Here is a 15,920-nt window from a genome sequence, read left to right as displayed (position 1 = left end):
AAAAAATGGTAAGATTTAGACAATGAGAACTAAAAAAAAAACTCGATTAAATGATCACTAAATGAGCTCAACGCAAATAGAAAGCTGCCTCGAAACAAGCGCATAATCATTGAACCGAAACTTGAGTATGTATGACATTGAGACAGCCGATCAAGACAATGGTGAATGCAAAGAAAATTCAGACTAAGGCATGCTAAAAATAGTTAACTCGAGGGGAAAGGGGAAGCTAACAAAACTATGCACCGGAGAGGGTATGATTTATAGCGAGATCGAATGAAAACGTATCAAGCCGGGTTAGCCGACTTTCATGAACAATCAAACACAAGAGAATAAACTTAACAGTTAAAAGGTTTCAACATGCTAAGAATCCACGAGAAAGCTAACAACAACCAATGAAGAGAAGTGAACGACTAAATGTGTATAATCATATTTCGATGAATGCAACCAACAGACAAAGCTCCAAACTCAACTAAATCTGTACATAGAGGAACCAGCGTGGCTTGGAATTAAATAGACAAGGCTAAGAAAAGAGAATTTTACCTCCTTTTGGGCAGCGAATGGGACTAAACGAGCTGAGATGATGAGCTTTCACCACCGAAAGACGAATATGAACCAGCAAACAAGAGGCCTGGGCAGAATCTTAAACTCTATCGAAGATGACAAACGAGAGAGACGGATGATACTCAAACCAGAACTAGTTGCCCTTTTTCTTTTCTCGAATGTATTTCTATACGTTTTGGTTGTTTTTGCCTGAGCTCTTCTTAGTGTTTTTGCTAAAGTCCCAAAAAAAAAAAATCTCCCCTTCACAATGAAGAAGAGGGCAACCTTTAAAGGAAAAAAAAGGGATTCGAAATTGGGGGGGAAACGGACGAAAATCCCCCAAGAAATGGACCCACTTCGAAATTCAAATCCAAAATTCTTTTCACCATTAAAGAGAGACAAACTTTTCTAAGATTTCTCCCCATTCCAGAAGAGGAAAGGGGAGATGGGCGACTGTGATTGACTTCTTTGTCCTTGCTGCTCGACGTGGCATGATCCCGTAGCTACAAGGACGATTCTTGCAGAAGCTCAGGACTGGAACAACACTGTTGTTCGCCTGCTGGACTGTGTTGGACTGCTGCTAGCGTGAAGACGCTGTGTTAGCGTTGGAAAGTTGAGAATGTTCTGGGTTTCTCTCGCTGGAACTGATTTGGTCGTTTAGGAATGGGTTTGGGCTGGGTTGAGGAATTATGGTGGGCTGAAGCTGTGGGATTTAGGAATGGGAAATTTGGGTGGGCTGGAGCGTATGAAATGGCATGCTGGAAAAATTGGTTTGGAGGGGCTTATCTATGTATTGCTAAATATTGGTTAAAGATGGCCCATTGGATTTGATTAACTTAGATTAAAAGGAAGATAAGCCAAATTGCCTCACTAATTTGCAACTTCGACTAAAATCTAGATGAGATGAATTTAAACAAGATTAATTACAAGCTTCTTAAATTTAACAAAATCAAATAATTAACTAAATCAAACTAATTAATTCAAAAACATACCTATAATTCGGACTAAATTAAATTAGTAAAGTGCTTAACGTTAAAAATAAATGAAATATCTTCAAGATAGTTTTCGAGTATTTGTAAAATATATTAGTTACATACATAACAATATAAACATATTTATCATTTGAGATATTTAAAATATCATAAAAGGGAATAAAATTCATAAAAATCTCTTGAAACATATTTTGAATTTTTATAAAATCACTTATTTCAAATTGTTTGGAATTTAGGAAGCTCGATGATAAATTCTTATCGGGGAGGGTCAAAATTGGGTGTCAACATTCACGATAGTTAAATTTTATGATTTTTATTTATTTATTTTATAGTTTTTTCCTTTCTTTGCTCTTTATTTTACTTTTCTTTTAATTATTCAATTCAAAAAAATTATATTTTTGTATAATATAAATGCATTTCTTTTATCTACTTTATTTGTGTTTTTTTATTTTTCTTTTAATTTTTCTGAGTAGACCCCCTCGGCAGCAGGATTGACGTTTATCCGGTTGGCTAGCCCCTTTTCTCCGGAGCTGCCAGAGTTGGGAGGTTTGTTACCTTTTGTTGCATATATCTTTATGGGTAGACTGGGGCCCTGTCCCGATAATCTTTACTACTCTTAGAGGCTTGCAGACTAGTGTGTGGTGTGTATAGCTATGTTATGGCCATACGAGCCTATGTTGTTGGTTTGCTGAAGGTTGTGAGCTATTTGATGTATTGTGTTGATATATACCTGCTTTTAGTTTTGGTATAGATATCATGATGGCCTTGACGGCCTAATCAGGACTTCTGTGCTAGTTGGCTATTTATTTATATAATCTCGTGGGAGTAGCTGTTTCTTTTATAAATTAGTTGGCAGGGGCCTTGCCGGCCGATGACTTAGTTTTAAGCCGAGATATACTTGTTTGATTTCTTGATTGCGTGTGGCTGTCATGCGCTAGTAGCAAATGGTTCAGCAGGGTCGGCTCGAGCCTGAGTTTTGACATTAGGAGCCAGTTGCCCCCCTTGAGTTTGGGGTGTGACGAATAAAAATGAAATAGGATATTTTTCGACTATAATCAAATTATAATCAGTACTATTTATACCCATTCTTTTATAAATTTATGATGTCGGACATTAATTGAATATTTAGCATTGTGTTTGAGAGGACAATTATAATAAACGATATTTTCGTCATGTATAATTTCTCCATCCCAATAAATCGAAACTCTAACTTTTGGTTTAGAACATTTTTTTTGGGGAAAAGGATCAAAAATACCCCTTTAACTTTGTTTTATTGGTTGACTATGCCCTTACCGTTAAAACAAAGTTAGTTTTACCCCTGTCGTCTACAAACTTATCATATGTACCCTCCAAACTAACGGTTTGCCCCAAATCAATCTCAAATTCCCAATTTTGACCCGAATTACCCATTTAGAATGAAAATCTTTTTAATTCTGACCAAAACTAAAAAAAAATGGATTTCTCCCTTGTATTGAATTTGTTGTGGTTGTTACTCATTCTGTAAATATCTTCAAAGCCATTGTTAAAAGCTTCTAAGGGTATTAGTTTTTGAATTGGAGCTTGAAACTTGAAGAACCAACCATGGAAACTTCATAGCCATTAATGGAGATTGGAGCTTGAGTTTGAATTTCGGATTTTTACAAGCAAGTTTCAACTTCGAAAAATCAATAATTTCAACTTCTTCCCCAAAATACCCAAATCGAAAACAACACACCCATTTCTTCACAACTGAAATCACAGATCTGAATTTGTGTAATTAGATGATTTCCCACCCAAAATTGCAACAGCATGAACTTTTTAGCTTCTTTCTTGTTTTTGTTTTCTGGTGGAATTTGAGGATTTGAAGAACTAGTGAATACATCTATACAAGTGACTTTTGGGGAAGAAGGTTATTGGATTATTTCAATAGCAATATTGCTCTTATTTTTGTGCATGAACATAAGGCTGAAATGTCTTCTTCCTCTGCTTTTGCTCCCAACATTGCTTCTTAAAAGCTCATTAATGGCTGGAATTTATTTGCTCATAAGGAATTGAAATGGTTTTGGTTAATTTTTATTTTTTTTTATTTTATACATTTGGTATGTAAGACCATATTAAATGGGTTATGGGTCGAATTTAATTGATAATTGTTTTAAATGAATAATTTGGGTCGAAATTGAGAATTTGGGATTGATTTGGGGAAACCGTTAGTTTGGAGGGTACAAATGATAAGTTTATAGATGGCAGGGGTAAAACTAACTTTGTTTTAACGGTAAGGGTATAGTCAACGAATAAAACAAAGTTGAGGGGTATTTTTGACCCTTTTCCCTTTTTTTTGTGATTGAAATGAAAAAAGATAAAAGACTATGTTTGAACGTCCTTAAATAGAGCTTGGAGGAATTTTTAGAATAAAAAAATAAAAGTACATAATGTAATATTTTTTTTCGGTTTTATGATATGTCAAATCAATATAATTATATGACAAACACTGCAAAAATTCATAAAGAGATACAATTTAATGCAAACTGCGAAAAATATTCCTCTTTGTAAAACAAAATATTTTCTTCCACTTTACAAAGTGTAAGAAAAACTTTCACTTTACAAAGTATAAGAAATAGTTCTGTTTTACAAGGTGTAAAAAATAGTTTCGTTATATATTAAAATATGCACGTTATGAGACTAACGGAAAACATTTGAAATATTGCATAAAACGAGATTTTTTTCTTCCACTAAGCTTATTTTAGTAATTACCAGAATAGTAACTTATCTTGGTCACTTTTATCTTTTTGTGACTTATTTAGGTTCCGGACTCAGTGGATAGGATATGGGTAGGGGCTACGGGGGATAAGAAAAAAATATTGAAGGATGAAATAGAGTTTTAGAAAATATTTTTCTTAATTTTTGAAGGAAAATTATTTTCCTTAAGTTTGAAAAAAATAAATTAATTTGAAATACATTTTTCAAAATATTAAGCCAACAAAAATGAGAAAAATTGAAAAACATTTAAGATTCATCATATTTCAACATGTGCTGAATTTTTATATGACCTAATCCGTGAATCTGGAGCCCAAGAATATTTAATGCCCCTCCCCGATAACTGACACGTGTTCTGACACTTGATAGCAACCGTCTATTATCCTCGAGATTAACGATTCCTCCGTGCTTCTGACAAAGTATTAAAGATCTTCTCTTCTTCTTCACATTACTTTACTACTAACACTTGACTTTGCTCTGCTCTGTTAGTGTGTGCATCTTCAGAGGTAAAAATTTCATCCCTCAATCCTATAGCTTTTGCTCAAACACTCTGATTTAACTTTAAATTTCGTTATTATTGTATATTAACTTGAGTTTGGCAGGAGTTCATAAAATTCAAATCCTGAATTCGACTAGGTTGAAAACACTAATTAACCATTTGATAAGCTTTGAGACACTAATTAATAGAAATTTGAAAATTTATCTGTGTAAGGCCAATGATGTCTCATTTGAAAATTTTAGCCCAATGATGGATGTGTCATTTGAAAACTCATAATTTGATACGCTATATAGAAACAAAGAGTCACTGATCAAATGGAGGCAGAAGATAATGTTGAATATTCGAGTTTACATAGAGGAGGAGCGAACTTCAGCAAGGTTTCATTTGTTCCTCTTACATTTCTTATATTCTATGGTGTTTCTGGTGGTCCTTTTGGAGTTGAAGATACTGTCCGTGCAGCCGGTCCATTTTTAGCACTTGTTGGCTATTTAATCTTTCCTATTATATGGAGCATTCCAGAGTCTTTAATAACTGCAGAATTATCCACTATGTTCCCCGAAAACGGAGGATATGTTGTTTGGGTTTCAAAGTCTTTTGGTCCTTATTGGGGATTTCAATTAGGATGGGTGAAATGGATGAGTGGTGTAGTTGATAATGCCTTGTACCCTGTTTTATTTTTAGACTACATTAAATCTTCTGTGCCAGCATTGGCGAATGGTCTACCAAGAACAATCGCCATTCTTGCTTTGGTTATTGCACTTACATATTTGAACTATAGAGGTTTAACTATTGTTGCTTGGGTTGCTACAGTTTTAGCGATATTTACTCTCCTTCCTTTTGTAATTATGGGATTTATCGCGCTTCCTAAGTTGAAGCCTTCGAGATGGTTTGTTGTGGATTTAGAAAATGTACAATGGGGATTGTATCTAAATACACTATTTTGGAATTTGAACTATTGGGATTCAGTGAGTACTATGTCAGGGGAAGTGGAGGATCCTGGTAAAACAATTCCCAAGGCTTTATTCTATGCACTTCCTTTAGTTGTCTCTGGTTACTTTTTCCCTCTTTTATTTGGCACGGGAGCTGTTCCGTTGCATCGTGATCTTTGGAGTGATGGTTATTTCTCGGATATTGCTAAGATCATTGGAGGAGTATGGTTACGACTGTGGGTTCAAGGGGCTTCGGCTGTGTCAAATATGGGAATGTTTTTAGCTGAGATGAGTGGTGACGCATATCAACTTTTGGGAATGGCAGAACGGGGGATGCTTCCTGATTTTTTCGCAAAGAGATCGCGTTATGGAACCCCTCTTATCAGTATTTTGTTTTCTGCATCAGGTGTTGTGCTGCTGTCTTGTCTTAGTTTTCAAGAAATTGTAGCTGCTGAGAACTTTATGAACTGTTTTGGAATGATTTTGGAATTTCTATCTTTTGTCAAGTTAAGGATAAAATATCCAGCAGCATCAAGACCTTATAGGATTCCTCTAGGAACAATTGGTTCAATTTTAATTTGTCTGCCACCAACATTATTTCTTCTTGTTGTTATAGCACTATGTTCATTTAAGGTCATGATTGTCAGTTTCTTGGCTATTCTTGTTGGCCTTATTATGCAGCCTTGTCTAGTTTATTGTGACAAGAAGAAATGGTTAAGTTTCTCTGTTAGCTCTGATCTTGTAGAACTACAGACCAATTATCATCAGGTTGTTGAGGCTTAAAGTGATCAATGGGACTTGTATTTTCTTGATATTAGAAGCATTGAATTTGGGACAATTTAGAATGTTCAACTTGAACCCATGGCAGAGTGAACAATTCAGTCTACTTTGGTTTGTATTCAAGTGTGTGAATCACTATCATTGTACTATGCAAACAAGTTGTAAACATCTGACTTGCCAATTTTACATATCAGAAATGGGAGATGAGGTGGTTAGTCCTAAACTCCGAAATGCTCACTGCATTGGTGCCATTCTTGTTGATAGATTACATATTATATAGATTTTAAAAAATAATATCAAACTGTATGCATAGTTAGTTTGATGACTAAGTGATGAGACATCACTCATCAGTATCTATAAGAAGCCTATAGAGCAAAGAACAAAGTTCACCTTATCTTTACCTATCTGTCTTCGCTCTAAAAAACCTCTTAATTATCGGACATTTCCAAGAGTCTTTCCTCTTAAACATCGTATTTCTTGTTCCTGTTTTACACTACCCAAGAAAAAATTAGTGCTAATCGTTGGTTTAAATAAACCATTAACCATTCACTCCAACCTTCTACATTTGCTTCCAAATACTCTTTTGAGGTAAGGACTGGCATTGACTCATCGAGATCGACTATTCAGAAAGTCTTTTCCATCAGACGACTCATTAGTGGCAAAAGGAACAATGGGTGGGTTAAATGGAAACAGCCCAAGAGCCTCTCCAAGGAAAACACTTAGCCCAAAAAACTCTCCAAGGAAAACAAACACAACTCTAAAACAACTCCTTCTAGATTCAAGGAACATGACAAGTTCTCTTGATTCTGAGACAGAGGAATTGCTTTCTCTAATATCTTACTGTTCTTTCGCATACACTTTCACTGATCCACAAGAATCCCCTTCACAACAAGATTTAAAGAGGCTAAAACTCATCCAACTCCTTTCCATCATCAAGACTCTCATAAAACCACTTGATGATCAAGTACTTTCACCCCTTTTCATTATGTTGTCATCTAATCTTTTTAGGCCACTCCCACCACCAATTCACTCCGTTGTCTCAGTATTACCAGACGACGATGATCTTGTCAGCAATCCAACACCCTCCTGGCCACATTTGCAAATCGTTTACGACCTTTTCCTTAGGATTGTCAGTAGAACAAGTGTTGAATCCCTCCGTATCTACATAGACCACGCTTTCCTCCTTAGTCTCCTCGCGTTGTTCCAATCTGAAGATCAAAGAGAACGCGACAACTTGAAGAATGTGTTCCACAGAATCTATTCAAAGTTAACATTCTACAGACCATTCATGAGAAAGACTATGCATGATGTATTCTTGCACTATGTTTTCGAGACTGATCAAAGGCACCCTGGAATTGGAGAGCTTCTTGAAATATGGGGAACAATTATAAATGGATTTAGTGTTCCTTTGAAAGAAGAACACAAGTTTTTCTTGAATAGAGTTCTTGTCCCTTTGCATAAACCAAAAGGGATGCAAGTGTATCATAGGCAGTTGGCTTATTGTGTATCTCAGTTTGTGCAAAAAGAGCCTGAGCTTGGTGAGGTTGTTATAAGAGGCATATTGAAGTACTGGCCTATAACAAATTGCCAGAAGGAAGTTCTGTTTATTGGTGAATTGGAAGAACTTGTGGAGACTGTTGATCCACAATTGTACAAGGAACTTGCCCTGCCTTTGTGCACCAAAATTACCAAGTGTTTAAACAGTTGGAACTCGCAGGTAAATTACTTTTCTTTGGACTAGGCTTACTATTCTAGATTAACCATTATAAATTGTTCATCTTCAAATTTCAAATGTTTATTAATAATATTTGCAAATGGATTTCTATGATGATTTTAAGTAGTAGTAAGAACTGATATAACATCTATATGAGAGAAGGCATTTTACTCCCATTTGGTGAAAGACATTTTCTGTCATACCAAACCTACACTAGTTGGATTTCAATTATGTAAGAGATGATGTTGGAGTAAACTAATGGTTCTGATTTTAGGTTGCTGAACGCGCATTGTATGTGTGGAACAATGAGCAATTCTGGAAGATGGCATCACAAGCAATGGAAGAAGTATTCCCAGTTCTAGTGGAAGGGATGGAGAAGAATTTGCAAGGACATTGGAGCAAAAGTGTTCGACAATTGACAGAGAATGTGAAGGGAATGCTGGAAGCTCTTGCACCATTTCTCTATTCCAAGTGCCTTCTACAGCTTGAAATCCAAGAAGCCGGTGAACGCATAGAAGAGATGAGAAGAAAAGAAATTTGGGAAAAAATTGAAAATGCAGCAATGTAATAAGAGAACATACTGTAAATGCATTTCATAATCAACACATACAAAAGAGGCCTTGATAGTGACTGTTTCCCACAGCATCATGTCCTCTGACTGGCCACAATTGAATATATCCTAGGAAATATCTTCAATCGATGTGATCACCAACTGTCTATCGCTAAAAACATTTTCCCATATGGAGACAACGATGCAACACATTTCAATAAAGGGGTGATAATTCATATTTCAAAGAAGCAATTCTCAAACAAAATTCAATAAAAAAATTAACACACAGCATTTTCAATACAGCATCTTTGAATTTCGCATTTCATTTCTAGTTATAACTATCAAATATTTTTTCATCTTCCTATAGAAGGGAACTAAAAAATAGAGCAGGATAAAAATGACATAATATTTTCTTTAAAATGATACATAAATTTTAAACCCCTCTACCAATAACCACAAAGTACAGACAACAATTATTTCTCTCGCCCACCATCGAGATCATTCATACCTCATTCGACCTCCCAACAGACCATCTCTTTCGAACCTCCAGATGAGAAGGTGGATCAACAAATTCTGAGACATCTAGCTATAATATCGTAGTCTAAAATCAATCAATGGGACCTTGTAATGGAAAGATAAAATCAGGAAAAGTTGCTCTTTAACCCAATATAAAATTCTCACACCCAGTTATCTTAAGATTTAGGATCGCCCCTTCAGGACAGACACCGACAAAATCAAATATAATTGTTGCATCTCACACCTGTACACTAAATTTGTCAAACCTCAGCTTCTCCAATTGTCCAGCTAACTGTTGTGCCCAAAACCAGCAGCCCTGAAGCTTTGAAAGAATAAAAATAGCTTCAATCTTGAATGAGAATGTTGTCTGGAGGATATTGAACCCAAGACTAAGTTTGCTCAACATGCATGGCAACAATAACAATCTGACAATGTTAAGAGTGACACCAACACAAAGCCAATAGAGATCCATAGATGTGAAGTGTCATACAGCCGAGATGACAACATGCATTGAAACTTAGGAGATCCACTCTGTCAATAAATAATTAAACTTGATACATCGACAACTTGTCCTTCACTGAGGGCTCCAAAGCTGACATGAACTGTTCCCAAGCACCATCCTTGAGCATCTGACAAAATAACTCCAATCTCAGAAATAGTACATTTTTTTAATCTGGTAACGACCAAGCTCAGAATAATACATTGGACATCTTTATACCCTAAATATTATACCACTGAGAGTTAGTGAGAAAAAATGAGATTGGTCTTCCTTAGTTCCCATTTCTTCACCTGGTTCATCTCCAGATGAAACTAACAAACTCTAAAGATGTCCAGAACTTTTGGGAGGAAGCAACTTAAAAAGTAAAAAGGAGGAAGAAAAAGAAACAAAAAAATGTGTAGAAGAATTACTCTCCATAATTGTTTTCCTTATTTAGATTAAAAGGAAGAAGAATTACTCTGTGCTACAAAGGAAGACCAATTCACAAATTCTCAAGTAAAAATGCAATAAGACATGAAAAGATACCCGTCTAGAGCAGATGAAAAAGAAATAATTACAGTATCGGGAAATGCTTACTTGCTTATATCCCTGCAAAACCAAGCAGATTTCATTGCGTAGATCTTCACTTCTTATCTCCTGAGAAGGATCACAACATGAGGATAACAAAGAAAAAAAATATCCGAATTTCTCTTCCATGGTTGAAAATACAGAAACTGGAAACAGAAAGCTTACATGCCAACTTGCAATGGCTTTGCACATAAAGACGAGTGAATTTAATGCACCTGATGGATTTGCCTTTACCTGAATAAATTTGAAACCAAGACACACCTGCAGTTAGATAACTTTTAACAGTTTTAGAAAAGAACAATTACTTGTTTCCAATTTATGAGAACTTCTTGCATTTTCTAGAATGAAGTGTAGTACTTCAAGTACAAAGTCTAGGTTAGTGTAAAGAAATGGATCTTTGGCCTCACTCAACCCCAAAAGCTAGCTCAAGAGGTGAGGATTGCCCAAGTCATATAAAGAGACCACCCATCCCATAATTGACTGATGTGGGAATTCTTCAACAGCTCAGGTCACCCCATGGCTGGATATTTGAAGTGTGGGCAATTTTAATATGGGGGTCCAACATCGTGAATGAGAATTGGGATGGGTCCTACACTGATACCATGTAAAGAAATGGATCTCGAGACTAACTCAACCCCAAAAGCTAGCTCAAAATGAGAGATTGTCCAAGCCATATAAACAGACCACCCATCCCATAATTGACCATTGCGGGACTTCTTCAACAGTTGATATAAGTTCATGTGTACCGTCCTAAGTTAATTCAGCTTCCAGGATGCCATCATCCATAAGTGGTCCAACAAAAGGGCAGCAATTTAAAGCTTTCAATAATAGGAAATTTATAATAATTTAGCAGTATTCAGTTCTTTGTGATCTGAACCGAAGAGGCAATATCAGAAGACGAAACTACCATTGCGCATAAACCACGAAAGGCGTCTTCCTTCTCAATATCATCACGTATCCTGCCACAAAGTGAGAACAAATTGGAGGTCATCAATGAGGCATTTTGTGCATTGTAATATGCTGATCAATATTGATGCAAGAGGAGAGTCAGGAATGGGTGGGTTTTGACACATTCAGTTCTATGAAAGGAGAAGAGAAGATCACAGCTTCACATTGTGAAAGGAAGTTTTTTTCTTATCAAACAAGCTTGACAAATTAATGTGTTAGTTATGCAGCAACGAAGAATGGGTGTCAAAGATACTATCACCTTTTATCTATGTTTTTTTCCTCTCAAAACTTGATGAGCTTGAAAAGAAAAGTAACACTATTAAAGCTAATGACATTCAACTATCTGCACTAAGACCTCCAACATGCACATCCTTTTGCATTACAGAATAATAAAAACAAAAACACATACCACGGCTTCAAAGAAAACGTTATTACCTCTTACCACGTGGCATTATCAATCATTAAAATAATATTCCCACTGGTTATTTTTATAAGGTATAATACTCCTGGTTGTCAATTAAGGCTTTGACACACCCATTAAGAAAGATAAGCATTAATCATATGTTTTATGCTGTAATTTGACTTAATTATTCCCATGTTTTTCTTAGTTGGGTAATTAATGATTATATGGCCCTTCTTGGAATAGTAAGGGTGGAGTTGGAAAGAATATTATTAATGCTTTCTTGATTTTCTAAAGTGACAAAAATTTTGGACAATAATTTTGGCAAAGATGACACATAAAAGGGACTGAAGGGAGTATTACTTCGGAGTTCAGGAAAGTTAACAAAAAATTTGCTAAAGCGTGCGTCTCAGGAATTAGCAACCCAACTTCAGATTGACAATGTTAAGATAGAGGTATTTCAAGTCTCGCCATCACATATATGGAGAAGAGTAAGCCAAAATAACACTCTTCAGTCAAATTTGGTCAGCATGACCACATTACTCTCTGTTTCATGCAAAAAAAGCCTATAGTTCTAAAGTTTTCAATGCATGAGCATGTAGGACTTCTAGTCACCATGAATGGAACAGCTGCAGTTGGAGTTAACTTACATAGACAGAGCAAAACACCATGTTTGCAGAAAATGCTCCATATGTGGTGACACAAGCTCCGGACAAACCCATGCAAGTCTTCCAAGGGTGATTGCGCTATTCTCTATCAGTGACTTGTTCAGACCCTTCTTAGAACCAAGTATAAAATGAGAAGAACAAAACACAATACATTTAGGCACAACAAACATGCATTTTATGCATATACAAACAAACGGGATCAACCAACCAATCACAAAATATTTCAATCTTAGATAGGAAACAGATAATTACCTCAGCATGTTGAAGGATTGGTACTAAGCATGAGACTACAGTCAGGACTACTGGAGATATCTCTTTTTGGACCTGAAATTATAAAGTTCAACATCACATTTGTAGTCCATAAAACAAGACAAATGAAAATGCATATTATCTATTGGGAATCAAGTTGGCACGAAACAAGGAGCACAAACACAGTTGAAAGAAGAGAACTTGCACCTTAAATATTAGGGCAAAAAGTTCAGTGCAATCACAAATATATATTTTGCAGCTCCACGTCATTATCAATGATAAAGGATCAATTTCAGATAATAACCAGTAGGCAGGAGTGCCAAATTCAACAAGACCCTGTTTACGTGGATTTGCATTACGCTAGTATGGGTATCAGTATCATTGTATTATGTTTCATGTCGATAAATTACTTGAGTACAGTGATTTTTCAATCTGTGTTGTGAAAGGGTTAATTGATATATTTTTGGGGAAATTATTCTATGAAAAATTGCTTGTTTAGAAACCCCATTCACATGGGATAAAGATTCTGCGGAAAAGATGTGTCACCTATGTATGTTGTTGAGGATTTTATTTGTGTTGGATGTCTCAAGTTGCATGCTACACCTCCACCAACGTTAATTTTTTTAAGGAATGCACCACCTGTGTATTTGATAAACTGGCCTACGTGAACTTGATTTTGAGTTTTTAGTATAACCTAGCACTTATCCAATGGCTTAAGCATGATTTTTCACAATCAGTGTCAAAATTTCAATATAATATCAATGCCAGATCAGTATTGTATTAATTATCGCTCAGTCTGCCACAAAAATATCATCTAGCCTGGCCCCCAAGGCCTAGCTCGAGTGGCAAAAGGTGGAGGATTTGTGACTTAGGTCACAGGTTCAAGCCCCAGACCATGCAAAGCGAAGCCCGGTATTTAAGTGGAGAAGGGTAGAGGGGCGGGCCCATTATCCACGGAGTTTAGAAGGTTGTGATTGGTCCAAAGGGCGGGTCACAGACGGATTTCTCGGTTTTCAAAAAAAATAAAAATCCTCTAGCCTGTTGGTTTATATGTTCCTTACTATACGGGAAAGTCTGTTTTCCAAATAATGATAAAAATGTGTATCTGGGAAGGACCCATCCCCTGAGTTCCACTCAATAAACTCAATGCCTTGAGACCATTGAAACAAGAAATGGAGTATGTTAATTGTTGGACTCCTTGCTGGTGAAGTTGTTTTATATCTATATATGATTGTAGTGTCTTTTGTTGGCAAGGAGAAGAGTTTTGGGATGAAGAAACACCATTAGTGGAGGTTGTAGAGCTTCAGGCTTACGGCTCACTAAGTGTTTGATGAAATGCCTAAACGGCCTAAACATGAGTGTTCTTACTAATGCTAGTCCTACTTGGCATATATAGTTGTAGATTAAAGTTGCAATGGTGATTGAACATTGTTGTGCACTTAAAGTACGGAATTGAGGTATATAAGAGGCAAACCGTTGAATTCGAAATCCCGTATTCCTAAAGTGTCATGCTCCTCTTATCTTGACATCCTTCCATGTCATGTCTTTTATGACTCTTTATCTATGGGAATTATGTTATTTAACCTCTCAATAATTCAAGTATGTTAAGTTGATCCCTTCCCTGTAGAACTGTGTGTTCTTGTTATACCTTATGAAGTTATCAATATGCCTATGTGATGGTATGGTTTTCCAAACTTTATATGTATAAGTAACAAAGATGATTCATAATACCCTTACTGTTTGAATGTTATTATTCATATGCTTTGCTTCACACGATATAAAAGCTAGGAATGATTCAAGTTTTAAATGCCCAGAGATTTCTTCTAGATAATAACATTTTAGTATAGGCTCTCTGGTTTTTTTATTTTTCTTGTATACTGGTTTATTCCTATTTTTAATAAAAGTTAATGTTACTTGATTAAAAAGACTATTTTTTCAATTGAATTATCTCCCCACGTGATTTTAGTCACAAGACCACGAGAGAACAGATGCTTCTCTGACACTAGAACCACTTCTGCAAACAGGGAAAATGACAATAACCAGATATGAAATTGGGATTACAGAACACAAAAAGGTTTTCCTTGTGTTTTGCTTCCTTAAGTTTCTCTTTATTTTGATAAATAGTAGATGTTTTCATGCAGAACTACATTCTACTTACATTCAATTACTTCAGCTAATCCTGATCAAATGATCTTGTAAAGCAACAAATCTGTCAAACTTACCTTGATTGCTAATTCTCCAATTGCCCAACATGCATTGTTGGCCACAGAGATGGTTTCCTTCAGCTTCGAAGTGTTTTGCTGTAAGAGCATCTCTCGAGTAAATGACAGGGAATCAAAGAACTGGAAACACGTCAAAAAAGAGAACAGTATACCATACCAGTTGCTTAGTAGCAGCATCAAGAAATTCAACCAACCGAGGTCGCAGATGAATGGGACAAACCTAAATGCAAACAAGCAAAAGTATGTTAGCAATGAAAAGAAACACTGCATTCCCAAGCCATTCCGTTTTCCCAACAGATATCACAATGCTGACCCTATTAGGACCAGTATTAATGAAACTCACACACAGCCTGACGCCTATGAAGTTGGTTTAGCTCGAAGGTTACATATAAACTTACCCTCGCAAGATCACCAAGCAAAGCAAAAGCACTCTGCCGCACATCAGGTGCATCATCCAAGCAACATTGAAGCAACAAATCCCTTAAATTACTTTGCGAAACCTACAGAAAATAATTCCATATTGAAGCATAGGTTAAAATTTGCCATGCATCTTGATATCACCATACTGAAACTTGAAACTCAACGCATGCATCATTTTTGGAGGAAAAGGAATTACCAAACTCTCAACACCACTGCCAAGACCTTCAGCAAGACCAGACAGCAGGTCCAAGCAACAAACAATGAATTCTCGGTCATATTGGAATCCAGCTTTAACAGGATCAACCTGCAACCAGACTCAGTAAAAGTGGACAGAGAAGAGAGCATATTAGAAGACGGGGTTAAAAATATGAATGAACATACTGCCTATTAAGACTTAGAAGAGGAATCCCCAGTACTGTCGCCATAAAATGCAAATATGAACTATATTAAGAGTTGAAAGGCGACACCCCAAATTCGAAAAAGTTACAACTATAATATACTATTTTAAAATAAATAGAAGATTTAAGAAGATGATTTCCCCAAATTCAAAAATACAAACATAATAGATTTATTATAGAGATACAGAGGGAAAAGGCTACAGAAACACAAACTCAAGAAGGTTGCAAAACTACAGTCTTGACTTCCAAGGCTTGCTCTTACGCACGCGCCGAGGGGGGGGGGGGGGGGGGGGGGA

General features: G+C 36.1%; 3 protein-coding genes across 4 annotated transcripts in view; 2 read left to right on the top strand and 1 right to left on the bottom strand.

Moving 5' to 3' along the window:
- Nucleotides 1-4,704: 4,704 nt before the first annotated feature.
- On the top strand, nucleotides 4,705-6,505 carry LOC102595631 (probable polyamine transporter At1g31830). Its single transcript, XM_006364443.2, has 2 exons — nucleotides 4,705-4,771; nucleotides 5,058-6,505. Exon 2 carries the CDS (start codon nucleotides 5,079-5,081, stop codon nucleotides 6,474-6,476), a length of 1,398 nt encoding a protein of 465 aa, XP_006364505.1. The 5' UTR covers nucleotides 4,705-4,771; nucleotides 5,058-5,078; the 3' UTR covers nucleotides 6,477-6,505.
- A 98-nt stretch (nucleotides 6,506-6,603) lies between these two features.
- Nucleotides 6,604-9,481, top strand: LOC102595972 (serine/threonine protein phosphatase 2A 57 kDa regulatory subunit B' beta isoform-like). Its single transcript, XM_006364444.2, has 2 exons — nucleotides 6,604-8,190; nucleotides 8,462-9,481. The coding sequence occupies exons 1-2, from the start codon at nucleotides 7,144-7,146 to the stop codon at nucleotides 8,753-8,755; spliced, it is 1,341 nt and encodes a 446-aa protein (XP_006364506.2). The 5' UTR covers nucleotides 6,604-7,143; the 3' UTR covers nucleotides 8,756-9,481.
- The window catches only part of LOC102595091 (transportin-1), a 19,077-nt gene continuing 12,201 nt past the window's right edge, over nucleotides 9,045-15,920 (bottom strand). Inside the window, exons 20-29 of one of the 2 annotated variants that reach the window (XM_006364441.2) lie at nucleotides 15,423-15,530; nucleotides 15,205-15,306; nucleotides 14,964-15,026; nucleotides 14,807-14,884; nucleotides 12,588-12,659; nucleotides 12,318-12,445; nucleotides 11,227-11,278; nucleotides 10,485-10,553; nucleotides 10,329-10,388; nucleotides 9,045-9,882 (exon numbers count right to left, since the gene is read on the bottom strand). In XM_006364441.2, the coding sequence (XP_006364503.1) occupies nucleotides 9,799-9,882; nucleotides 10,329-10,388; nucleotides 10,485-10,553; nucleotides 11,227-11,278; nucleotides 12,318-12,445; nucleotides 12,588-12,659; nucleotides 14,807-14,884; nucleotides 14,964-15,026; nucleotides 15,205-15,306; nucleotides 15,423-15,530 (816 nt within the window). In that variant the 3' untranslated portion in view covers nucleotides 9,045-9,798. The remainder of the gene's footprint in view (nucleotides 9,883-10,328; nucleotides 10,389-10,484; nucleotides 10,554-11,226; nucleotides 11,279-12,317; nucleotides 12,446-12,587; nucleotides 12,660-14,806; nucleotides 14,885-14,963; nucleotides 15,027-15,204; nucleotides 15,307-15,422; nucleotides 15,531-15,920) is intronic. The other variant, XM_006364442.2, reaches the window with a different exon arrangement.

Source organism: Solanum tuberosum, unplaced genomic scaffold (genome assembly GCF_000226075.1).
Source record: "Solanum tuberosum cultivar DM 1-3 516 R44 unplaced genomic scaffold, SolTub_3.0 scf00500, whole genome shotgun sequence".
Classification (NCBI taxonomy): Eukaryota; Viridiplantae; Streptophyta; class Magnoliopsida; order Solanales; family Solanaceae; genus Solanum; species Solanum tuberosum.
The sequence above is the reverse complement of the archived record's forward strand: the minus strand, read 5'-3'. Positions and strand labels throughout refer to the sequence as shown.